Source organism: Mustela lutreola, chromosome X, assembly GCF_030435805.1.
Source record: "Mustela lutreola isolate mMusLut2 chromosome X, mMusLut2.pri, whole genome shotgun sequence".
In the NCBI taxonomy this organism is placed as follows: Eukaryota; Metazoa; Chordata; class Mammalia; order Carnivora; family Mustelidae; genus Mustela; species Mustela lutreola.
In genome coordinates, this window is record NC_081308.1 from 32,839,828 (window position 1) to 32,866,877 (window position 27,050).

Here is a 27,050-nt window from a genome sequence, read left to right on the forward strand (position 1 = left end):
GGGTAGGAACATTAGACAGGCAGTAGACCTAGCCACAGAGACCTGGCAGACCACAAAGGGCTGGCATGATATATTCAGGGTACCAAATGAGAATAATATTCAGCCAAGAATATTTTATCCAGTAAGATTATTTTATTTAGAGCAGAAGGAGAGATAAAGAGCTTCCAGGACAAAGAGAAACAAAAAGAATTTGTGATCACTAAACCAGCCCTGCAAGAAATATTAAAGGGGATCCTGTAAGCGAAAAGAGAGCCCCACAGTAACATAGACCAGAAAGAAAGAGATGATCTACAGAAACAGGGACTTTGTAGGTAATACAATGGCATTAAATTCATATCTTTCAATAGTTACTCTGAAGGTAAATGGGCTAAATGTTCCCATCAAAAGACACAGGTTATCAGATTGTATAAAAAAGCAAGACCTATCCATATGCTGGCTGCAAGAGACTCGTTTTAGACCTAAAGTTAACCTTCAGATTGAAAGTGAGGCTGTGGAGAACCATTTTCCAAGCTAATGGACCTCAAAAGAAAGCTGAAGTAGCAATCTTCACATCAAATAAATTAGATTTTATTTTATTTTTTTAAAAGATTTTTATTTATTTATTTTACAGAGATCACAGGTAGGCAGAGAGAGAGGAAGGTAAACAGGCTCCCTGCTGAGCAGAGAGCCTGATGCTGGGCTCAATCCCAGGACCCCGGCATCACGACCTGAGCCGAAGGCAGAGGCTTTAACCCACTGAGCCACCCAGGTGCCCCAAATAAATTAGATTTTAAACCAAAGACTGTAGTAAGTAATGAAGAGGGACACTATATCATACTTAAAAGGATTCATCCAACAAGATGATCTAACAATTATAAATATTTATGCTCCTAACTTGGTAGCAGCCAATTTTATCAACCAATTACTAAACAAATTAAAGAAACATATTGATAATGATACAATAATAATAGGGGACTTCAACATCCCACTCACAGCAATGGACAAGCCATCTAAGTAGAAGACCAACAGGGAAACAAGGGCTTTGAATGACACACTGGACCAGATGGACTTCACAGATATATACAGAGCATTCCATCCTAAAGCAACAGAATACACATTCTTCATGAGTGCACATGGAGCATTCCTCCAAATAGATTCCATACTGGGTCACAAATCAGGTCTCAAACCATACCAAAAATTGGGATTATTCCATGCATATTTTCAGACCACAGTGCTTTGAAACTTGAACACAATCACGAGAGAAACTCTGGAAGGAACTCAAAACACATGGAGGTTAACGAGCATCCTACTAAAGAATGAATGGGTCAACCAGGAAATTAAAGAATTAAAAAATTCATGGAAACAAATGAAAATGAAAGCACAATGAAAACTTATGGGATGCAGCAAATGCAGTCCTGAGAGGGAAGTACATAGCAATACAAGGCTTTCTTAAAAAATTGGAAAAGTCTCAAATACTCATACTAACTTTATACCTAAAGGAGCTGGAGAAAGACCAACAAAGCCTAAACCAAGCAGGAGAAGAAAACTAATAAAGATTAGAGCAGAAGTCAGTGAAGTAGAAACCAAAAGAACAGTAGAACAGATCAACAATACTAGGACCTTGTTCTTTCAAGGATTAATAAGATTGACAAACCCCTGGCCAGACTTATTGAAAAGAAAAGTGAAAGGACTGAAATTAATAAAATCATGAATGAAGGAGGAGAGATCACAGTCAACACCAAGGAAATATAAACAATTTTAGGAACATATTATGAGTAACTATATGCCAACAAATTAGGCAGTCTGGAAGAAATGGATGCATTTTACTTATTAACTACCAAAACTGTGCCAGGAAGACATGGAAAATCTGAAAACACCATTAACCAGCAAGGAAACTGAAACAGTAAACAAAAATCTCCCAACAAATAAGAGTCCATAGCTAGCTGGCTTCCCAGAGGAATTCTCCCAAATAGTTAAAGAAGAACTGATACCTATTCTTCTGAAGCTGTTTCAACAGAAAGGGAAGGAAAACTTCCAAACTCATTCTATGAGGCCAGCATTACCTTGATCCTATAACCAGACAAAGACCCCACCGAAAAGAAAAATCACAGACCAATGTCCCTGATGAACATGGATGCCAAAATACTCACCAAGATAGTAACCAATAGGATCCAACAGTACATTAAAAGGATTATTCACTGTGACCAACTGGGATTTATTCCTTGGTTGTAAGGGTGGGTCAGCATTCACAAATTAATCAGTGTGATACTTCACATTAATAAAAGGAAGGATGAGAACCATATGATCCTCTCAATACATGCAGAAAAAACACTTGACAAAACACAGCATCCTTTCTTATTTACAACTGTCCACAGTGTAGGGATAGAGAGAACATACCTCAATTAATATCATAAAAGCCATCTATGGAAAGCCCACAACGAATATCATTCTCATTGGGGGAAAAACAGAGCTTTTCCTCTAAGGTCAAGAATGTGACAGGGTGCTCACTCTTACTACTGTTGTTCAACATAATACTAGAAGTCCTATCCTTAGCAATCAGAAAACAGAAAAGAAGGATGCCTGGGTGGCTCAGTTGGTTAAGTGTCTTCCTTTGGTTCAGGACATGATCCCAGCGTCCTGGGATCAAGCCCAACTTCAGGGTCCCTGCTCCCTGGGGAGCCTGCTTCTCTCTCTCTCCCCCTGCCTCTCTCTCTGGCCTTTACTCTCTCTCTCAAATAAATAAATTAGATTTTTAACAAAATTTAACCCCCTTCCCCAAAAAAGCATTCAGACTGGCAGAGAAGTCGTCAAACTCTCACTCTTTGCAGATGGCATGATACTTTATGTGGAAAACCCAAAAGGCTCCACCTCAAAATTGCTAGAACTCATACAGCAGTTCAGCAACGTGGCAGAATATAAAATCAGTGCATGGAAATCTTTTGCATTTCTCTGTACTAACAGTGAGACGGAAGAAGAAGAAATTAAGGAATTGATCCCATTTATAATTGCATCAAAACCCATAAAATACCTAGGAGTAAACCTAACCAAAGAGGTAAAGGATCTGTGTTCTAAAAACCACTGAACACTTAATGAAAGGAATTGAGGAAGACACAAAGAAATGGAAAAACATTCCATGGTCCTGGGTTGGAAGAATAAATATTGTTAAAATGTCTGTGCTACCCAGAGCAATCTATACATTCTATGCAATCCCTATCAAAATAACACTGACAGCTTTTCACAGAGCTGGAACAAACAGTCCTAAAATTTGTATAGAATCAGGAAAATTTGTTCATTTTGAAATGTTGAAAAAGAAAACCAAAGCTGGTAGCATCACAGTGCCAGAATGGAAGCTGTGATGCAAGAAAGAAAGCTCTCTTACAAAGCTGTAATCATCAGGACAGTATGGTACTGGCACAAAAACAGACACATAGGTCAATGGAACAGAATAGAGACCCCCAAAATGGACCCTTAACTGTATGGCCAACTAATCTTCCACAAAGTAGGAAAGAATATCCAATGGGAAAAAGAAAAAGGACAGTCTCTTCAATAAATAGTGCTAGGAAAATTGGACACCCATATATAGAAGAATGAAACAGGGCCATTTTCTTACAACATACACAAAGATAAAGTGAAAATGGGTGAAAGACCTAGACTGAGACAGGAGTCTATCAAAATCCTAGAGAAGAACATAACCAGCAACCTCTGTGACCTCGACCTCCACAATTTCTTGCTAGACACTTCTCCAAAGGCAAGGGAAACAAAAGCAAAAATGAACTATTGGGACTTCATCAAGATAAAAAGCTTCTGCACAGCAATGGAAACAGTCAACAAACTAAAAGGCAACCTACAGAATGGGAGAAAGTATTTGCAAGTAATATATCTGATAAAGGGCTATTAGCTACGATCTATAAAGAACTTAAAAACTCAACACCCAAAATTCAAGGAAATGTTAAGAAATGGGCAGACGATATGAACAGACATTTCTCCAAAGAAGACATACAAATGGCCAATAGACACATGAAAAAATACTCCACATCACTTGGCGTCTGGGAAGTACAAATCAAAACCACAATGAATACCACCTCACACCAGTCAGAATGCCTAAAATGAACAAAACAGGAAACAACAAATGTTGATAAGGATGTGGAGAAAGGGGAACCCTCTTACACTGTTGGTGGGAATGCAAGCTGGTACAGCTACTCTGGAAAACAGTATGGAGGTTCCTCAAGGAGTTAAAAATAGAATGGTACCTGGGTCACTCGGTCAAGCATCTGCTTTCAGCTCAGGTCATGGTGCCGGGGTCCTGGGATTGAGCCATACATCAGGTTCCCTGCTCAGTGGAAGGCCTGCTTCTCCCTCTGCCCCTCTCCCCAACTTGTGCTCTCTTTCTCTCTCTCTCTTTCAAATAGATAAGTAAAATCTTTAAAAAAGTACTTATATAGACAATCATCTTTAAATAATTTTTGTCTTCCTTTCCAGTCTTATTTTTTTATTGGAATGTACCACTATTTATCACAATTTAACATATGGGACATTTGTTTGTTTGTTTGTCTAAACAAGCACAGGTGAATTAGTTCTTCCCATCTAGATTATAACTTCCATGAGAGCAGAGATTTTTTTTGTCTTTTGTTTGCTGTTGTATCCCTAGAACCTAGGCAAGTAGGAGAAACACAATGTGTGTTTGAGAGTTACACAGTATGTATTTGCTGAATTGAAAAGATGACTGTGCTGAGTCTGCTATATACTACTCTACCCAAATCTCAGGATAACTGGCAAGCAGATGGAAACAAAATGTTATTTTCTTCATTTGCATAATTTTCCTGATTTTGTTTTCTAGATTCTATAAAAGGTAAGTATCCAAGGAATTCCATAATATCTGACAGCACTTTTGAAACTGCTGCCTTTTGTATATCACTGGAAGGAACAGCATCTATAAATATTAATACATGCATATATTGTTTCAAAAAACTATTTTATATATTATAGTTTTCTAATTTATTAATTTTGTCATATATTAGTACATGCTACTTATGTTTCTCAAGCCTTTATTGTCATTTGTTACACATTGAGTTAATGGATTTGGGAAAGTGAATGGCATATAGTAAGTACCTGAAGGTTAGGGTAATTGAAGAATTAATTAAGCAGGCTTTTGGGGAATAGTTTCTTTATGAATGCAGAGGTATTTAGTGGCTTCCCACTATATTTAGAATAAAATCCGAGCTTTTCACCCAGTAAAGCTTTATATAATTTGACCTATTGTCTCTGACTCCCAGCTTCTCTCTTGCTGGTCATGCCGAAGCCATACAAAACTTCTTTCAGTTTCTTTAATACCTTTTGTTCCTTTATGTATATTTAAAAAGTTATTATGCTTCCCCAGAGCCTCTAAGCTTTATTAGGGCACATTTGTTTTATTTACCATCAAATCCCTACTGCTAACAAAATTACTCAAGTGTGGTAAGCAGTAAGTAAGTATGTGTGGAGTGACTAGATACATGATTGAAAGAGCACTGGACTTGGTGTCAGGAACTCTAGATGAAAATCCTGGATTGTGTTCTGAGTCTTAATCTGGATGCTAGTTACACAGATATGTTTGTGAAGTCATTGAGATATACAGTTATAATGTGAGCACTTTTGATGTGAATATGTTGATAAGTTAAAGTCAACAATCATGGGGTGCCCCTACTTACTAACTGTGTGAACATGAGTGAGTCACTTCCTCTGAAATTTAGTTTTATCATTTATCAATAGGTATTAGTGTACTTACCTCATAAGGTTGTTGCAAGCACCAATAAGATGATATATGTGAAACTGCCTTATGGTGGTGGAGATATAATATATACCAGTGGAATCATTATTATTTCAAGTGGAGAAGATGCAGAGGGCAAGCACTCAGAAACCTAGTAGAACCCATCTCTTATAGAAAAACCCTTGGGCAGCTGACCAGAGCTGGGGCTTTAAAAGTTACTGAGGGAAGGGGCACCTGGGTGGCTCAGTGGGTTAAGCCTCTACCTTCAGTTCAGGTCATGATCCCAGGATCCTGTGATCGAGTCCCGCATCGGGCTCTCTGCTCAGCAGGGAGCCTGCCTCCCCACTCTCTCTCTGCCTGCCTCTCTGCCTACTTGCGATCTCTGTCTGTCAAATAAATAAATCTTAAAAAAAAAGAAGTTACTGAGGGAAGAATGGACTTCATCTCATCTCTAGATTATGCAACAGGACCCTTAGTCCTTAGTCTTAAAAATGAGAACGGGGTGGGACACCAGTGGCTCAGTTGTTAAGCTTTTGCCTTTGGCTCAGGTCATGATCCCAGGGTCCTGTGATGGAGCCCTGCATTGGGCTCCCTGCTCAGAGGGAAGCCTTCTTCTCCCTCTCCCACTCCCCCTGCTTGTGTTCCCTCTCTCACTGTGTCTCTTTCTGTCAAATAAATAAATAAATTCTTTTAAAAAAATGAGAAGGGGCTTTGGGACTTAAGGAAGAGCAGGAGACTAGGACAGGCAAAGCCTTTAGTAGGTGGCCAGAAATTAATGTAATGGTGTATTGAGTACCAGGGAGGATAGTGAAGTGATTGACCTACCTAACAGTCATGAGAGAGCCATGCAGCTGAAAATTAAAGCCAGCATTGAAGTGGTTCTCTACAGATTAAAATGTAGCTTGCTGGGTTTCAAAAATAATGAAGAGCTAGATATAATTGAATCTCAAAGGATCACTAGAAAAAGAATCACTCCCAGGGTTAGGAGTTTCCAGACTATGATTGTCACTGGAAGGCTGGGAAAATAGGAGTAAGTGCATGTAAAGGGACCTAAAATGGGAAGGGAAGCTCTTAGAAAACTGGTGGTACACATTCCAAATTTTAATAGTACATGCAGCTAAAGCTGCAGCTTTAAAATCAGATTTTATTGTTAAAAATTCAGCTCATAAAATATATTCTACTCTCTATCTTAAGTAGTTATCATTATACTTAATGTATTGAACCAGATTGATCAACTAGAAAATAAACTACCAGAACTAGACTGAACCAAGACATTTTAAAGATTTTATTTATTTATTTATTTATTTATTTGACAGAGAGAGAGAGAGAGAGAGATCACAAGTAGGCAGAGAGGCAGGCAGAGAGAGAAGGAAGCGGGCTCCCTGCTGAGCAGAAAGCCTGATGCGGGACTCAGTTCCAGGACTCTGAGACCACGACCCGAGCCGAAGGCAGCGGCTTAACCCACTGAGCCACCCAGGCGCCCTGAACCAAGACATTTTAGCAGAAGAAAATTATTGTCATTCTCATAAGTCCTCCGAACGCATGTTTATTGTTATCAATAACTGTTCTGGTATCATTTTATGTTCTTTCAAAGCCTGTGAAATTAGGGCTACCATTAATAATCCCATTATGGATAAAGAACCTGAGGCTTAAAGAAGTTAAATAATTTGCCCAGGGTCGGATAGTAATTGGCAGGGCAGACCCCACACCCTGGCTTGTGTGGTGACAAAACCCATACTCGGACCTGTTGCTGGAACTCACATCAGGATGTATATAACCTACTGTTATTTAAGAGGCCCTGATACTAGAAATCAGCTTAGTGCCAGCATGCCTTCCATATATAAGAAATAACACACAAGGGTGCCTGGGTGGCTCAGTGGGTTAAACCTCTGCTATCGGCTCAGGTCATGATCTCAGGGTCCTGGGATTGAGTCCCGCATCCGCTCTCAGCTCGGCAGGGAGCCTGCTTCCTCCTCCTCTCTCCCTCTGACTGCCTCTCTGCTTACTTGTGATCTCTCTCTGTCAAATAAATAAAATCTTAGGAAAAAAAAAAAAAGGAACACACAAAGAAGATGCCCTGTCAGTTGTAGACTAAGGAATCTTACTTGAACATACTGGAAGGGACTATCATCCATGATATTGTCTTAATTGATTTTAAGTTCCAGAAAAGCAGAGAATTTGTCTCTTTTCTTTCCCACTGTTTCTCTAAAGCAAAGTTTCTCATCCTTGACCCTATTGACATTTTGGATTGAATAATTCTTTGTTGTGGGAGGGCTGTTCTGCATATTGTAGGATGTTTAGCAGTATCCCTGTCCTCAGCCCATAGATGCTTGAAACACTCCTCCCCAGTTGTGACAAATGAAAATATCTCTAGACATTGCAAAGTGTCCTGTGGGGAGAAAATTGCCCATAGTTGAGAACAACTGTCCTAAAGAATAGAGCAGTGGCAAGTAAAGAATAGAGTTTTACTGGCAAGTAAAAGCAGTGGCAAGTAAAGAATAGAGTTTTACTGGAAAGTAAAAGACATTCAATTAATATTTATTTTTTTATTAATTTTTAATTTTTAAAATAAACATATAATGTATTTTTATCCCCAGGGGTACAGGTCTGTGAATCGCCAGGTTTACACACTTCACAGCACTCACCATAGCACATACCCTCCCCAGTGTCCATAACCCCACCACCTTCTCCCGACCACTCTCCCCACAGCAACCCTCAGCCTGTTTTGTGAGATTGAGTCTTTTATGGTTTGTCTCCCTCCTGATCCCATCTTCTTTCAATTTTTCTTTTCCTACCCCCCAAGCCCCCATGTTGCATCTCTACTTCCTCATATCAGGGAGATCATATGATAGTTGTCTTTCTCTGAAAAATGACTGACAGAATGGGAGGAGATATTTGCAAACGACATATCAGATAAAAGGCTAGTATCCAAAATCTATAAAGAGCTTAGCAAACTCAACACCCAAAGAACAAATAGTCCAATCAAGAAATGGGCAGAGGACATGAACAGACATTTCTGCAAAGAAGACATCCAGATGGCCAACAGACACATGAAAAAATGCTCCACATCACTCAGCATCAGGGAGATACAAATCAAAACCACAATGAGATACTACCTCACACCAGTCAGAATGGCTAAAATTAAAAAGTCAGGAAATGACAGATGCTGGCAAGGATGCGGAGAAAGGGGAACCCTCCTACACTGTTGGTGGGAATGCAAGCTGGTGCAGCCACTCTGGAAAACAGCGTGGCAGTTCCTCAAAAAGCTGAAAATAGAGCTACCCTATGATCCAGCGATTGCACTACTGGGTATATACCCTAAAGATACAAACGTGGTGCTCCAAAGGGGCACATGCACCCGAATGTTCATAGCAGCGATGTCCACAATAGCCAAACTATGGAAAGAACCTAGATGTCCATCAAACAGGTGAATGGATAAAGAAGAAGTGGTATATATACACAATGGAATACTATGCAGTCAGCAAAAGAAATGAAATCTTGCCATTTGCGATGACGTGGATGGAACTAGAGGGTATTGTGCTTAGCGAAATAAGTCAATTGAAGAAAGACAACTATCAATAAATATTTTTTGATTAATGACAGGAATGAACATTGTTCTACAAAGTGTACTTCTTGTGATGTGCAAAATAACTGTAGGAAATCCTGAAAAAGTTTGAGAATTTTAATAGTTACTCATTTTATATGCATTAGAAAAATAAAATATAATCGAACCCATGCTTTCCTGTCCTATTTTATAGGACAGGATTAAAGTGGATACTGAAGTAAAAAAATAGGAAGGAAATTGAAGAAGACACAAAAAGATAGAAGACCATTCCATGCTCTTGGATCGGAAGAATAAACATTGTTAAAATGTCTATAATGCCTAGAGGAATCTATACTTTTAATGCCATTCCGATCAAAATTCCACCGATATTTTTCAAAGAGCTGGAGCAAATAATCCTAAAATTTGTATGGTATCAGAAGAGACCCCAAATCGCTAAGGAAATGTTGAAAAACAAAAATAAAACTGGGGGCATCACGTTACCTGATTTCAAGCTTTACTACAAAGCTGTGATCACCAAGACAGCATGGTACTGGCATAAAAACAGACACATAGGCCAGTGGAACAGAGTAGAGAGCCCAGATATGAACCCTTAACTCTACGGTCAAATAATCTTCGACAAAACAGGAAAAAATACACAGTGGAAAAAAGGAAGTATAGATGATAAATGCATCTAGCAAAAATCATGAAATTGATTAAGATGGTATGTAAATAATTTGATGCAGTGATCAATACTAAGGGAAACTTAGGCAAACATAATGTGTCCCAAATACACTTGGTATGGGAGCTTCCCCTAAGTCTGATTTGTGTAGGGCACTAGAACCCTCCCAGGGAATGATCTAGTGCCCTGTGCAAACTAGTCAAGTAGAAGACAAATTGTTTACCCTCTGAGAATTGGACAGTCTGAGATATACTGTAATATATGCACATCTGTAGGAGATAGCACCTAAATTCCATATTATACAAGAGAACAAAGGAAAAAGAGATTACTTCCTGTTCAGGTAATGAGGAAAGTCTTCACTGATGTTGCGGGATGAGTGGAATTTGAGTAGGTGTCGATAATGCAGAGGAAAAGAGCAGAGACCTAGAATTGGAACAGTTTAGAGCATATTTAAGGGGTGGGTGGAGGCCAATTTGACCAGAGTGTCGTGTAACTGTTAAAGGTGGAACCTGGTTATAGAGAGTGTTTAATGCCAGGCTGGGTAAAACCATGGAATGGTAATTTTTATTTCCTAATGTCTGGCTAACACCTGCTCTGCTGGCATTGTTTTTTGTTTGTTTGTTCGTTTTTTCAAGTGTGTTGCTATTACTCTGGAAGTAATGTTTGGGATGGGGACCTGAGAATCAAGTTTGACAAATACTCCTACTTAGAGAGGTATAAAAACTAGAACATACACACACACACACACACACACACGCGCGCGCGCGGCTGAAAGAAAGAAAATAGAGTGGAAAGAGCAGGCTACACTGTGGCATCAGAAGCATGGTGGTGACTTGTGACTGGGGGAGTTTGGAGTTTGGGAGTAATGTGGACATGAGGCCTTGAACCTCTCACCTCTGTAAGGGAGTTGTTTTTCGTAAAGTAAGGTTCTGGTTGTTGGAGGTTTGCTCCTGGAACACTAGGTGAGGCAGCTGCCAGGAAATAGTGATTTTTGCCTCCTCAGTTTCATCTTGCCCTGGAAGACGGCTGCTTTCGACGCCTTTCCACTCCACCATGTTGACCTCCAGAGAGGCAAGTCCTCTTTGAAAGTCCTGGCCCATGCATGACAAACCTTTCCTTTGTAGTTCCTCTGACACAAATGCAAGGGGCTTGATTGTTTTCAAAAAGGCTTTATAAAATATTAAGGAAGAAAAAGAAATAAAACACAAGAAGTTTTGCCAGATTTACCTAGTATCTGATATCACTGTACTCACCAATCAGAGCTCCTTTCCCTACTGCCATCAGAGATACGGTCTTTAAATCGAAATTTAACCATATGACTCCTGTGGTCTCTAAATCGAAATTTAACCATATGACTCCTGTGCTTAACTCTTTCATGATTTCTCACACAGGGATTGAGTTTTAGTACAGTACCTTTCATACAGTTTTTCCTGGAGTGAGGTCGGTTTTGTGGTTCTTTTTACATAATAGTGATTTTATTTATCTGACTTGGAGGATTACAATGGAAGTTAAGGTGATACTTGAGAAGGGTAAAAGACATTCTATGAATATGTATGAGAGTCCCAGCTCTTTCCTAGAGCCTTCCCTGAATAGCTTCATCTGAAGGGTCAGGGGGTCACTAAATTTCAGACTCTGCTTCCTGTGGTGCTGGCTTTCTCATGAGGTATATCTGTGCTGCCTCAAGGAGAAATCCCAGTGGGTGAGACTACAGCTGTCCACCTCAAGTGAACCTGCAGAGTTTGGCCCTGACCCATTTTATGTACTGGTATTCTGTATAAGATTTTTCTGAGAGTGGTTTGCAGCTTCAAATAAAAGAGGTGGGGGCAGTAGTGAGAGAAACCATTAGATGGTCTCTAAAGTTCCTTTTGGTTCCAAAATTCTCTGAGAATCTAACCCCCCTGACTTCTTTGTTCATTCACTTTATGTTAATTTTGTTCTGTACAATTACTACCTTGTTAGAAAATAACGAAATTTCAGAGCTGCAAGAGGCTTTCGTAATTGCCTTGTCCAGTTTCCCAAACTGAGCTCCAAAGAAAAGGACTCATGAGAAATATTGATTACTTACAAACGGATTAAGTAGCCAAATACTCGGAGAGACTATACTTTGATCACATTGCTAATTAGCATTTTTAAGACTCTGGAAAGTATTATAATAAACCCATTTAACTTTAACACAGCATTTCTTATATTTATTTGATCAGAGCCCTGATTTTGAATAATGCACTTTTAACATCCTGTGGAGGACAATTTGGGAAACACATGTAGTTCAATGCCCTTCATTTGTAAGGAATTTGAAATAGAAAGTTATTTTCCAGCGTCACACAACTAGTTATCAGGTCTCAGTCTCATATATATTCCCTAATTGTCTCTGTTTCATATATTTCTTTTTTTTTTTTTTAATTTATTTGACAAACAGAGATCACAAGCAGGCAGAGAGGCAGGCAGAGAGAGGGGAAAGCAGGCTCCCCACTGAGCAGAGAGCCCTATGTGGGGCTTGATCCCAGGACCTTGGGATCATGACCTGAGCCAAAGGCAGAGGCTTTAACCCACTGAGCCACCCAGGCATTTTTTTTTATGGCTTTTTTTGAGATATAGTTGACAAAAAGCATTGTGTAAGTTTAAGGTATATAAGGTGTTGATTTGAGGGGCGCCAGGCCTTTGCCTTTAGGTCATGTTTTCAGTGCATAGATTGTTCACTTCCTTGGTTAAATTTATTCCTGTATTTCTTTTTCTTTTTGATGCCATTATAAGTGGGGTTATTCTTTATTTTTCAGACAGTTCATTGCTAGACTCTGTAAACAACTTTTTTTTGTATGTTGATTTTTAGTCCTGCAATTTTACTGAATTCTTTTATTCTGACAGGTTTGTTTGTTTGTTTGTTTGGAGAATCTTTAGGATTTTCTGTATATAGGATCATATCATCTTCAACCAGGGAGAATTTTACTTATTCCTTTCAGAGTTAGATGCTTTTTTTTTTTCCCCTTGCCTGATCACTCTGGCTAGGACCTCCGTACTATGTTGGGTAGGAGTGGGGAATGTGGGCATCCTTGGGAATGTAAGACTATTCCTGATCTTAGAGGAAAAGCATTCGACTTTCATCATTAAGTATAATGTTAACTGTGGGCTTCTCTTACATGGCCTTTATTATATTGAGGTATATTCCTTCTGTACCCAGTTCGTTGAGTTTTTTTTTTTTTAAATCATGAATGAATGTTGAATTTTATCAAATGCTTTTTCTGCATCTATTGAGATGATTATATGATTTTTATCTTTTTTTTTTTTTGAAGAGTTTGAACAGGATTGACTAATTCTCTAAATATTAGAATTCACGGGGTGCCTGGGTGGCTCAGTGGGTTAAGGCTCTGCCTTCTGCTCAGGTTATAATCTCAGGGTCCTGGGATCGAGCCCCATATCGGGCTCTCTGCTTAACAGAGAGCCTGCTTCCCCCTGCCTCTCTGCCTGCTTGTGATCTCTCTCTCTCTCTATCAAATAAATAAATAAAATCTTAAAAAAGATTAGGATTCACCAGAGAGACCATCTAATCCGTGACTTTTCTTTTTTGAGAGGTTTTTGATTACTGATACTATCTCCTTACTCATTAGTCTGTTCACATTTTCTATTCATGATTTAGCCTTGGTGGGTTATATGTTTCTAAGAATGCATCAGTTTTTTCTAGGTTGTCCAATTTGTTGGTCTATAGCTGTTTGTAGTAGTCTCATTTTCCTTTGCATATGTGGTATGACTTGTAATGTGTCCTCTTTCATTTCTGATCTTATTTTTTTTTCTTGGTCTAGCTAAAGATTTGTCCATTTTGTTAATCTTTTTAATGATACAACTCTCAGTTTTGTTAATTTTTTTCCTATCTTTTATTTCTGCCTTATATTTAGTATTTATTTCTTCTACTAACTTAGGGCTTGTTTTTTTTTTTTTTTTGTCCTTGAAAGTACACTGCTATAAACTCCCCTCTTAGAACTGCTTTTCCTGCATTCCATTGTTTTCCTTTTGCTGTGTTTCTATTTTTTTGTATCTCAAGATTTTTTTTTTAAATTTTCCCTTTACTTTCTTCTTTGGTCCATTGGTTGGTCAGGAGTATGTTGTTTAATTCCCATATATGAGAATTTTACAGCTTTCCTCCCATTCTTGATTTCTAGTTTCATACCATTGTGCCTATAAAGGGTAGGTGATATGATTTGTTTACTTGAATTTGTTGAGACTTGTGGCCTGCCATATGATCTCTCATAGAAAACCTTTCATGTGTACTTGAGAAGAATGTGTATTCTACTGTTAGATGGAATGCTCTGTTTATGTCTCTTTGGTCCCTTTGGCCTATACTGTTGTTTAAATCTGCTGTTTCCTGATTGATTCTCTGTCTGTACAATCTACCGATCACTGAAAGTGGATATTAAAGTCCCCAGCTATTACTGTATTTCTGTTTATTTCTCCTTTGTGTTGGCATTTGCTTTATGTATTCACATGTTTCAGTATTGGGTGAATAAATATTTACGATTGTTATATCTTTTTAATGAATTGACCCTTTTTCATTATATAATGACCTTCTTTGTCTCTTGTGACCATTTTTAGCTTAAAGTCTATCTTGTCTGGTAACAAATATAGCTATCTCTACTCTTTTTGGTTATCATTTGCTTGCAATATCTGTTTCTGTCTCTTAATTTTATATGTGTCCTTAAAATTAAAGTCTCTCGTAAACAGTATGTCATTTGGATATTGTTTTTTTTTTTTAATCCATTCAGCCTTTCTGTGTTTTTTTGGTTGGTGAATTTAATCCATTTATATTAAAAGTAATTATTGATAGGTAAACTGTTCTGTTCTGTTGAATTCTGTAGTTCTGTTTTTAGCTGTAAGATTTCTGATTTTGATGGTTTCTCTTTGTTGTACTTCTCCTTTTGTTCATGGCATTGTTTTCCTATTTTCATTTACCTGTGTATTCTTGTAGTTTATTAAAGTTCTTTAAGAGGATTATTCTGAATTCCTTTTCAGGTAATCTATAAATCTATTTTGTTAGGGTCACTTATTGAAGCTTTATTAGTTTCCTTTGGTGATGTTATGTTTACCTTTTTATTCATGATTCTTTGCATTGGTGTCTCTGCATTTGCTTAAGCAGTCTCCTCTTTCATACTTTAAAAGTTCATTTTAGCACAGAAAGACCTTCACCAGTCACCAAAGTTTGGGAGTACTGGACAGGTCATCTGGTAGCCTCTGTGGGAAGGCAGGGCTTGCTCTTGGGGTTTCTAGTCGGGCAAGGCCATTGTCCATGCTCTGAGGTTGTGGGGGGGGGGGGATGATGGTGGGGAGGAATGATGCTGGCGGGGCTGGCTGGTGGGCCACTAGCTAGGCTCTGCAATCACCTCTGGTTGGTCAGCATCCCAGGTTGTGTTCCCTGGCAGGGTGGCGCCACTGGATGAACTCCTTGATTGTACAGGGCTGCAGGATGGGCTCTGCAGTCACCCCTGGTTTTATGGGGCCTCAGGTTGTGCTCTACAACCAGATGGTGCCAACTGGCTGAAGTCTGTGTTTACACAGGGCCCACAGTTTATGCCCTGAAGTTGAGTGGGGCTTGTTCATCTTCCTGATCATGTAATCCATGGGCTGTGCTCACCTGGAAGACAAGGTCATTGGCTAGATTTCCTTGTCTGGTGGGATCACAGGCAGTGCTCCTTGACTGGATGGGGTTACCAGCTTGGTTTCCTACCTGGGCAAGGCTACAGGCTGTTTTCAACAATTGGGCAGGGCCAGTATTCTGTGGTCCTCTGCTTGCTAGGGTTGTAAAGTGAGCTCCATGACTGGATGAGATTGTAGGCTGGGCTATGTCTCACAGTACAATAGGCTGTGCCCCCACATTTCTCAGATCACTACTCAGGCTCCTTGGTTATATGGGCTCAGAGGCTATGCTGAGCTGTTGCGCATGGCTGCTGGCTTGACTTCCTGACTGAACCAGGGCTATAGGATGAGCTCTGTGGCTACTCTAGTTATCTGGGCCTCCTGGGTGGGCAGAGCTGGAGGCTATGTTCAGCACTAAGGTGGGGCTGGGAATTGGTGTCCCTTCTTGGGCAGCATGGTAGAACAGGCTCCCCTACCAGTATGGCTCAGTGACTGGGGATCCAAATCAGGCAAAACTGCCAATCAAGTTCCATAGGCAGAGAGGGCCACTGGATCACCTCTGCAGATGGCCAGAGCTGCTGGCTAGGATCTCTGCTCAGCAGTGTTGCTGCAAGCAAGAATGCCTTCTGCCAAGACCTGCTGTAAGCCCCATGCCCTTCTCCCTCTTTAGCTGATCCCCAGTGGTCAAGCCCTGCAGATTCTTCCACTGACCCCTATGAGGCAAGATTTGAGTGGACTTCCTGCAAAGGGGCCCATGTGCTGGGGGAGCTAGATGTCTGCCTTTGGCTCTCTTTTCCCACGGTAGTAACCATCACTCCTGGGCGGCGGTGGTGGAAGGGGAAGCCCTCTCAATGTGGCACTGTAGGGGAAAGGCAGTGGGGTCAGAATGTGTCCAGTCCTCTTCTAATGTCGGATTTTCACACTGATGTTCCTATGGATAGTTGCCAGTTGGTCTTCTTGTGAGGGGTACTATAGTTGGAAATGGCCTATATGGCCGTCCTGATGATATCATTCTCTTGTACCTGCTTAACTTCAAGTAGGTTATACATTCATTAATGGGCAGATAGATGATGTCTTATAATTTTGCCTCTGGTGCTTTGCTCTATGCTAGGAATGTGGCAGGTAGATAATAAATGTGTGGTAATTCTGTGATTGAACCCTGTAAGAAAATGAAGCATTATGGTATGAATTAGCTTCTGTGTAATGTATTTTCATCTTTTAAAAAAAGAATTGCTTTTCTTCCATGCATACCTGCATTTGGATTATGTGGGTTTTTTCCTACAAAATTTCTGTTGTCAGTAATTCATGGTTATTGATTCATACTGTTTATTGGTAATAGCTCTGTGGGCTGCTTTGCTTCAGGGATAATTTAATTATGGGTACTGCTGTTTGACACCATTCAGGAAAATGTTACACTGTAAAGGGTATTGGATTTGTCACAGAGTGACACTGAAGAGAAGCCAGGGATAGGCAAACTAATAACATGCTGCTTGGTTATTAAAATTGGGCCTTTCATCATTTTGTTTAACATTTTTTGTTTATGTCACTGCCTTCCTAAGAAATGAGCGTGTGACCAATTTGATGACTTTTATTTGGCAAGGGCAGAAACTAATGCTAGACAAACAAGGACATAGTAAGTCGATACAGATAGAATCCATGCTTTCAGAATGCTGTGTTTCTGTTCTCTGAAGTTAGATTCCTATCTGTGATGAAGAATACATTTGTATAGGGGGCAAGGTTGGAATGCACTAAAATGAAATGCTCATGTTGACCACATGGACTTTAATGGAACTTACTCGATGTAGTGACTCAACCTCTGTGAATCTGACTGTGTGTATGTGCTGTGTTTTATACAGGGAGTCATCATCCAGGGACCTACCAGAGACCACAAGAAAACATGGGGAAGAGTAAGTTTCTGTTTGCTTTTTAATAATTCATACTTTCCCCATGTTAATCTATGTATCCAGGAAATTAAATTTGCAACTCAAGAGTATTTTGTGGACATCTAAATTGTATTTCTGGTTAGTGTTAGAAAGTTACTGTCTGAAGCAGGGCAGTGCAGAGAAAAACCAACAGACCACATGCTGCTCATTGGCTAGGGTCTTTTGTTTTCCTTCCTTCTGCTCTTTTCTGAACATCTCCCAGTAGAGGGAGAGAAGGCTCAAACTTGATATTTATAGACCTGTCCTAATCCCAGCTTCTTTAGAACTCTTAGCAAAGTTACCCATATGCTTCCAATGGTTTCTAAGCCTTGTTGATAATTGACAGAAACAAAAAGGTGATTCTGCTGTGCAGCCAGTGACAGTATTAAAAAATTCATCTGTGAGGTTGGTTTATAAATGGTTTTGATTTTCCCTAAAATGTTAAAGCCTGGCATTTAGGAACCATTAGATGAGTTCCTTTGATATTTCCTTTTTCATGAGGCTATTTACAGGCAGTAGACAACAAATTCAAGGTCATTTTGTTGTTAATATTATCAGCCACCAGTGACTCCATAAAAAATCCTAATCAACATAGACCATAAAACCGTATGCCTAAAGGACCTCAGAGGGAGACTTCGTGTTGTGTAGTATAATGAGAAGAGTATTGGTCATAGAGTTAGAGGCCTGAATTCAAATTCTACTTCTACTACCCTGATCATGTCCTAGAGTTCCCCTGCATTTGCTTGTCCATATCCCAAGTGGGATTTATATATTCTTGGAAAGTTGTGGCTGTCATAATGTAATGATGCATATAAAAGTGTGTTAAGAACTCTATAGAAGAGAGCAGTGCAATCTGTTCTCGGCTGTCCTTATTGAATAAGTATACTTTCATTGGTTCTTTTTTTTTTTTTAAGATTTATTTATTTTAGAGGGAGAGTATGTGTGCACAAGCAGGAGGAAGGGCAGAGGGAAAAGGAGAAAGAATCCTCAGCGGACTCTGTGCTGAGTACAGACCTTGATGCAGGGCTCGATCCGTGACCCTGAGATCATGACCTGAACCGAAATCAAAGAGTCAGCCGCTTAACTGAGCCACTGAGACACCCCCATTGGTTCTGTCTTTTAACAGTTAAAATGAAGTGGTTTGGTCAGATGCTTGCGTAGGCAGCAGTGCTTGGGACCAGGGTTATGCAACAGACAAGGAGTGCCTCCTTAGGTTTTGTGCTCTAAGCACTTTGCTTGCCACTCCTTGCTATGGGCCCCCTGTAAGCAGCCCCAGGGATTATGGATCAATCATGAAAAATTTCTTCCTGAACCTTGTTGAGTCAGATTTTACATGTTTTCTCCAGTGATTAGCCCCCGGGATTCTAGTTCTTTCCCAGCCTCCACAAAATACAGCAATCTCCTGATAGTTTAGAAATGTAAAAAACATGAGTAAATTTGAAAAGAACTGGTCAAAGTTCTGGGACTGAATTCATGCCACGTCCTAACTCCAAGTCAGCTATCAACAGAAGTTTCCAGAGTAACTACTGTGGCTTGGTCCTCACCTAATTTCAAGCTTCAGGTGAATGTGAAGAATGTTTGGATTGTTGGATTTCATCATGACCACAGGGAGAAGTTGCACTGAGAGCAACACATTCCTTATTGTGTCCTCTCTTCCTTTTCAGAATGACCATCAGGTCATTAGCAAGGAGATCATTAGGAGCTTACTTTAAAAGGTTCTTCAGCAAGTCTTTGATTTGAGTTGTCAGAGAACACTATGATGTAAATAGGGATATTATCTTTATTTTATGGATTACAAAACTGAAGGTAATTTAAACTCCACAGCCTACAAAATGGATAGCCATAATGCAAACCTAGGTTTCCTGATGGCCTGTGCAGTTTTTCTTGTCTTCTAGTAGGCCATGTTTTGAATACCCTAGTCATTAGTAGTGTATAAAGCCAATTAAAAACTTAGGAGGTATCTGTTGATTTGATTGGTACGGAAGAAAATATTTTCTCAGATCTATGACGATGTTCATATATTCCATGGGGGACCGACTGGACAGATGGGCAAAGAGAAATGACTCATTGTTTATCACCATTTATGATAACAGCTAAAAGACATGTATCAGGTAGTGGAGTGCCTCAAATACCAAAGTCTTCTGAGCAGCAAGGGACACATCCCATACTGCAAGGTGCCTAAAGTAAAGGGTTTAAAATACCACTTAAGCTGGTGAAAGCCACCCTTCCTGATCAATAGGTTTTTGTCCTTGCGGTTTTTCTTTTTTTCTTTTCTTTTCTTTTATTTACTTGACAGACAGAGATCACAAGTAGGCAGAGAGGCAGGCAGAGAGAAAGGGGGAAGCAGGCTCCCTGCTGATTAGAGAGCCTGATGATGCGATACAGGGTTCCATCCCACGTTGCTGAGATCATGACCTGAGCCGAAGACAGAGGCTTTAACCCACCGAGCCACCCAAGCGCCGCACCCCCCTTGAGGTTTTTCTTAACAGGAAGAATAGAATACATTATGGAACACCAGAATAGTAGGAGACAACAAGGGGAGATGCTGTTACAAAAAGGAACAGCATATGTAAATTAAATCATGTATAACATTTCATTGGAGAATGAACGTTTTCACAAGGAAGAGAGTGTGGGGATTATATAAATGTGTATGTATTGGCTCACAAAATGTTATGTACACAATGCTGGAATATTTATCTTTATCGTCTTTGGATGGAAATTAAAACTTTATTCTATGCTTTCACACACACCCCCATCCCCTGAGCAACTGGTGTATTCATGACAAAAAGACACAAGTCTTAGTACTCCACAAAGCAATTCCTTGGGATTTTTCTTGCTAAAAATTTTTGGAGCTATTGTTTCATTATAATGTTCTTGCTTTTTTTTTTTTTAAGATTTATTTTAGAAAGAGAATGAGAGCATAGGGTGGGGAGGGGCAGAGGGAGAAGGGAGAGAGAATCTAAGCAGACTCCCTTCTGAGTGCAGAGCCCAGTGCAGGGCTCAGTCCCACAACCCTGAGATCATGACCTGAGCCGAAATCAAGAGTTGGTCATCCAAGCAACTGAGCCACTCAGGCACCCCTGTTTTGTTACGATGTTTGTATAGAATTTGATTTTTAAGTCATACTTGTTTTCCATGTGAATTTTCTTTATAACAGAACACACTTCTCTTACTGAATGTTCTAAATGCTAGAGCAGCAATTCATGGTATGTATTAGCCTAATACACAGTTATTGATGGTGAATGTCACTGTCTTTACCTTAAGAACAGAACTTCTGGAAGAAATTCATTATGTTATCGCAATCATAGCTGGCTACAAGATGCCCTATACCTGTTATACAAAATGGGAATAGTATTTAGCCATGAATCTTCAAAAGGATTAATTTTGCTTCATTGTGTGCCTTAGAAAACAGTATTGGGAATAACTGAATGATGACAAGCAGACAGGGTTATTTGTGGAGAATAACTAAAATAACGTAGCTTTGCATTTTTTGTTTCTCCTCTTCCAGTGGCCTTTAGAGATTTACCTAGCCTAGAAGAAAATCCTGGGTCTCTAAGGTCTGAATCTGAAAAGTCCGTTTCTGTCTTCATTTTCTATACCTAATGGTAACTTAATGCCCTTAATGTTCTCATATCCACGAACATATTAAAAAAATAGTGGCAGTGTGCCAGTTATAGTCTGTTTTTTATTAAAACGTAGCAGCATAATTTCTTTGGGTCACAGGATGTACTTGGCTCCTTTAGCCCAAGAAACGCAAACACGTTATCCCACTTACCAAGACTTAGCAGAAGGAAAGATGGTTTAGAGCCATCACAGTAAACCTCAAAGCTCTTAGATCTGCTGCTGAACTACCGCTCAGTTGAGGCCAGTCCTAAACTTTAACTCTGAGCATACAGTTCTATATTTTCAACCAAGGAATGAACATGCAAAGTGACAAGCCTTGTAAAGTGACTTTCTCTTAGTGTAGTGTCTGCTTTTATTTGACAGCTATTGGTTTATAGTTCAAGTAAAGGCACACAGTTAAAGCCAATTAATTATTTCCTTTCTGGCCTGCATTAAATTTCAGAGTCTCTTTATTACGGCAGCATGTTCATGCCTCTGCCGTTTAGATGAGGTCACCAATTTATTGTAAACCCTTATCTTCATAATTTTATAAGAGTAATACAGATCTGCTTGGGGTTGACAGCAGCCATTATTTTTTCCTGGCAAGTCTTTTCCACTAGGAAAATGAGGTAACTCTTTAAGAAGGGTCAAGCCACTTAAAAAAAAACAAACAAAACAAAGTCATTATAGTGTTGGATGCTTTTTGTCTTTGATACAGTCCTCTCTGCCTTTTACCTATTTAACAAAATAACCTTTGGTACATTAAGTTAGGTTTGCACTGTTGACATTTTTTCTCATAGCATAGAATTCACCATGTTCAAGTGTACAATTCGGTGACAGTAATTCACAATGTTATGTGACTATTTATTTCCAAAAATGTTCATTACCTCCACAGGAGATTCCAGACCAATGAAGTGGTCAGTCTTCATTCTTCCCTCTCCCTCGGCCATGGCAACCTGTAATCTGCTTTCTTTCTCTATAGATTTACCTATTCTGGATATTTCATATGAAGGGAATAATACGATGTAAGACCTTTTGTGTCTAGCTTTGCCCTGCTTTTTTTAGGTTTATCCATGTTGTATTTGTGTTAGTACCTTATCCCTTTTGTGGCTGAATAATATCCCATTGTATAAATATTACACATTTTGATTATCTCTTCATCAGTTGGTGGGCATTTGGATTGTTTCCACTCTTTGGTTATTGTAAGTAATGCTGCTGTGAACACTGTTATACAAGTTTTTGTTGGAATATCTGTTTTCAGTTCTTTGAGACATGTATCTAGAAGTGACTGTTGACATTTTTGGCTGGATAATTCTTTGTATGTGGGGGGTGCTGTCCTGTGTGTTATTAGATGTTTAGCAACATTGTTGGCCTCTCCACACTAGATGCCAGTGGTTCCTTCCTTTCCAAGTTGTGACAATGAAAAATGTATCCAGACATTGCTAAACATTTCCTAGGGGTGCAAAATTGCTCTGGGCTGAGAACCACTGATTTGGAATAAAGGAAAGTAAATCTTTAGAGACAAGCCATAATACACATATTATGATGTTTTTCATAGAAGTAATTTGAGTCTAAAGAAGAGCATTACATGGTTCTGGAAACCAAGGTATAGCCCTGATTCTATAATCAAGCAGTTGTTTCCTTGGGTGAGTCACTTAACTTCTGAATTTCAGTTTTCTTGTCAGTAAAATGAAGGGATTGAGACGGATCAGTGGTTTCCAGTGTACTGCTCAGCGAAGCCCCAGGTTTTCTAAAGGGATCCCTGAGGAGCCACCATGAGGAAAAGGAAGAAAACAAAGTAATCCTGATAATTAGCACCTTCCCCTTTAGGCAGAGCAAGCAAAAGTTTGCATTCTGTTGTCATTCCTGGAGAAAATTCACATATAAACAATATTAATTCCACCAGTAAAAAGTCACTTCTGGAGTCCGTGTCCTAATTACCAAGGGCACTAATTTGTCAGAGAGACTCCATTTCCTAAATCCATTATGCTCTGCCGTTGTTGGCAGGAGGAAGAGGTAGCTGAGTGTTCTCTCTTAAGTGCTATCTGAATAGCCACCTCTGCAATGTGCATTTCTCTCTCTCTTTTTTTTTAAGATTTTATTTATTTATTTGACAGAGAGAGATCACAAGTAGGCAGAGAGGCAGGCAGAGAGAGAGGGGGAAGCAGGCTCCCCACTGAGCAGAGAGCCCGATGTGGGGCTCGATCCCAGGACCCTGTGACCATGATCTGAACTGAAGGCAGAGGCTTTAACCCACTGAGCCACCCAGGTGCCCCTGGAATGTGGCTTTTTGATGAACTGTAGAACGTTTTGTTAGGCCAACCATCCACTCCTGGATCTAGATTGCTGCTAACTATCACAGAGGTAATATCATACCGTCTATGCTGACAGGTTGTAAAGCATTGACTATAACATAGAGTTTGGTATTTAAAACCGTATTTCGTATTTGGTGACTTCGTCTACCTGCCTTTTCCCCATTAAATGGCTATTATCGGTTACAGTTCTTTCCATATTCTTCCATATGGGACAGAACTATAATCAGTATAGATAGGATCCATAAATTAAAAAGAAACTTTTATGTCTAAGAACTGTAAACACTAAGACAAATGATACCCTTGCTAATATAATTGAGGCACTAGTGAAAGGAGAAATACCTATCATCTGTTTTGATGATTCCACCTGATTGTGAACTTAATTTTGTATAAATTAGAGCATTTGCTAATTTTGTATTTGTTTTCTGGGGGTAAGGTGTACCCCCTCATCCATAAATATCATGTATTAGAATATTCTACCTTTAAATCAGTTCTTAATGATTACTGGTAACTTGATTGCTGCCATCTACCTTCTCAGGAAAATTCTTTAATAAGGAGTTACGAATTGTGAAATTCCTTCAAAAGAAAATTTGGCCTTCTACCTTTTTTTATGAGACAATCTGTTAGGCTATTTCTCTGTATCTCATTATTCCTTATTAAGCTTAAGATCATTGGACAAGAGACACCTGAATATATGCTGTAAATTTTGGTTTTACAAGAAAACCATGCTGAGTTAGTTAGTAAGACTCACCATGTTTGTTTTGTCTTTAGAGAATACTCACTTTATAGACATACATTACCTCTATTGTTTTCTCTTGTAGAAATCCATTTCTGGCATTTGCGCCAGATGTATTCCTGGAAACCTTCCTGTTATCAGCTGGCATTTTGTCACATACCTCTGGAGGCACAAAGATATATATTTTTAAGTGTTAGGTAGTGATCATAACCACCACATTGTCCTTAAGAAGCAGCTTCAGGATTTTTTCTTCTCTCTAACACTGAGGCTTCCCACTCTCACTAGCTCAGTCCTGTAACTTCAAATTAATTTTTTAAGTATCCAACTTCCTGTATAGCCTTTAACTCCCTAATTCCCATGAAAACATGGGAATATATGTACATATGTATATATGTATATATACATATATACATATATATACACTACATGCCACCCTAAGCTGTACATTTGTGACATATTGATTGGGTATATGAACACCTAGACTATATAACAAATTCTGAATTAGAAAACCTACTCCCTATGAAAAAATTAATTTTAAGTTCCTCAAATAGGTTACAGAGGTGAGATACAATTGGGAAATGCCTTTTTCCCACCTTATCAAGAAATAGGAAGATGGTCCAAATGGCATCTTTTTAGTTTACATGACTTTGTTTTTAGTAAATGAAATGTCACTTTGGAATGTGGGAATTTTGTTTTTCTAGGAAAAGTTATTTCCATCAGTCTGTGATAAGAACTACTTACTTCATACCTTTTTCAGCCAGAAAAAACCTTGAAGGCATTGTAGGCATGACCCACTGAGTAAATAATAGTGTCACAATGGCTCAGAAGCAAGAAAACAAGGAATTCTGAATATGATGCATCATAGATTTTTTTTTAAAGATTTATGTATTTATTTGACAGAGAGAGAGGTCACAAGTAGGCAGAGAGAGGCAGGCAAAGAGAGGGGGGAACCAGGCTTCCTGCTGAGAGAGAGCCTGATGCTGGGCTCAGTCCCAGGACCATGAGATCATGACCTGAGCCAAAAGCAGAGACTTAACCCACTGAGCCATCCAGGCACCCCGCATCATAGATTTTTATATAAATCTTAGCACAGGGTTGGGTGGGGCGGGCATGCCTTGTTGGTATTCTCTTCTATTTATTATCTGCTGTTGGTTTAGGGGATGGTGGTTGGTTGGCTGGAAAATAATGTATTCATATCTCAAAAGGGTTTGGATAAGATAAACTATGCCTACACAACAAAAATCTTCCCAGTTATAAAACTTCCCAGTTACAACTGAAAAGGCCTAAGAAATGATATACAACACCTTAGCTTCACAAATTAGGAGACAGGCCCAGATAAATTAAGCAACAAAATAAAGAACCATGCAGCCAGTTTAGTGCCAGAGCTGGAACAGGAATATGCATATTGTGACTACAAATTCAGGACCTTTTCACCATATTACACTCCTCTCTTTTCTTGCAGTTTCACTAGTCTTAAGTCACGGTGAAAGTGGTGAACAGATTATTGGCTTTCAAAAGATTGTTTCCAAAGTCAGTGTTCATGTGACAAACAGGAGGCTTATATAAGTGGATAGCTTAGCATATTCTGCAGTCTTATGAGAAATTCACAACTAAACAAGGTATTAGAGATTTATTCAAAAAAGAAAAACAGCTTCCTGGTTAGTGTGTGGACCCATTATAGAGTCAGTTGTTGCTATGCCAACATTTACACAACATTCTCTAGGAACCAACTTTCCATTTGAATAAATATATTTTATGCTTACCTTTTTAATAAGTGTTTAAAAACACTTATTAAGAAGTATTTTTATGGAAATAGTTCTAAAACAGATCATGTAATCTACTTCCTTCCTAAACAATATCCTGAACATCATGGTCCTTTCTTGATGACTCAGATTCATCATTATAAACATAATCACCGATGCCTACAGCTTTGGGAGTTGTTAGTATGGGGGAAGGGTGAGGTTAAAGCCTATTCCAAATAATCCTCAAAGGGCCTTCTGTCTCTCTTTTCTCTTGCCTTCAGATTAATCAGCTTTCACTTCTTGTTTCTCTCAGCGTGTTGAAGTAATTCAGCCTATCCTACCCCTTCTGCTTTTCAGCTTTAATGTGCAGGGAGGCTTTCAAGTTTCATAGCCAGGCTCATGGATGAGAGTTGCATGAATTGATCCTTGATGAATCTAAGGGAGCTGAGGCTTCCTGCACATAAAGCATGAGATAAATTGTAATGTGCGACCTTGGTCATCTCTTGTTTCTAAGTTCATGAGATTGGGTTTATTTGAGTGTTTTCTGCATAAATGATATGTTATAGTCAGTATCCACAATGATCATGTAAAATACTGAATAGCTACCTAAACTATCAAATAACCTAAAAATGAATAGAAAATAATTTAATCATTCAATGTATTTTGTTGTAGCTTCTCCTGATTCTCTTCATGTGAGTCATGTGTATAATTTTCATTTCTTATTCTAGCCTTCTTAAGATCTTCTTTGTGATCTGTTAAAATTCTAATGATAATAGGCTGTCAGCATACGTTTGACCAAACTTGAAGTTAATAAAAGTAAGCATATAAGTTATTGTAAAAGATGCTTCCTTATGATTTTGTTACAGATGTCAGATCTGTATAATAAGGACCAGAAATAGACCTTGATTTACATTCTGAAGAATTTCTGATATTTTAAAATCTCTTTATCTCCCAAATATTTATTAATCATCAAAGTATATTGTGGCCACTACATGACATTAGATAATTGAAAGAACCTATGAGGTTCTCGTAAGGCTTTAATGTGGCTAAATATACAGTACAGCAGGAGAAAAATGGCTAAGGTGATTTTTTAGTTGCATGGGATAACTTTGTCTTCTAATTGTGAACCACTGAGATATGTCTAAGATAACCTTGGTTTCAGGGGAAC

General features: G+C 39.0%; 1 protein-coding gene across 5 annotated transcripts in view; it reads left to right on the plus strand.

Moving 5' to 3' along the window:
* PRRG1 (proline rich and Gla domain 1) overlaps window positions 1-27,050 on the plus strand; it is a 152,087-nt gene that overhangs the window by 45,171 nt on the left and 79,866 nt on the right. For 4 of the 5 annotated variants that reach the window (XM_059156748.1, XM_059156746.1, XM_059156744.1 and 1 more), the window contains exon 2: window positions 17,424-17,474. The exons of the other annotated variant lie outside the window; for it this stretch is intronic. In XM_059156748.1, coding sequence (XP_059012731.1) covers window positions 17,465-17,474 — 10 coding nt within the window. In that variant the 5' untranslated portion in view covers window positions 17,424-17,464. The remainder of the gene's footprint in view (window positions 1-17,423; window positions 17,475-27,050) is intronic. 5 annotated transcript variants of the gene reach the window in all.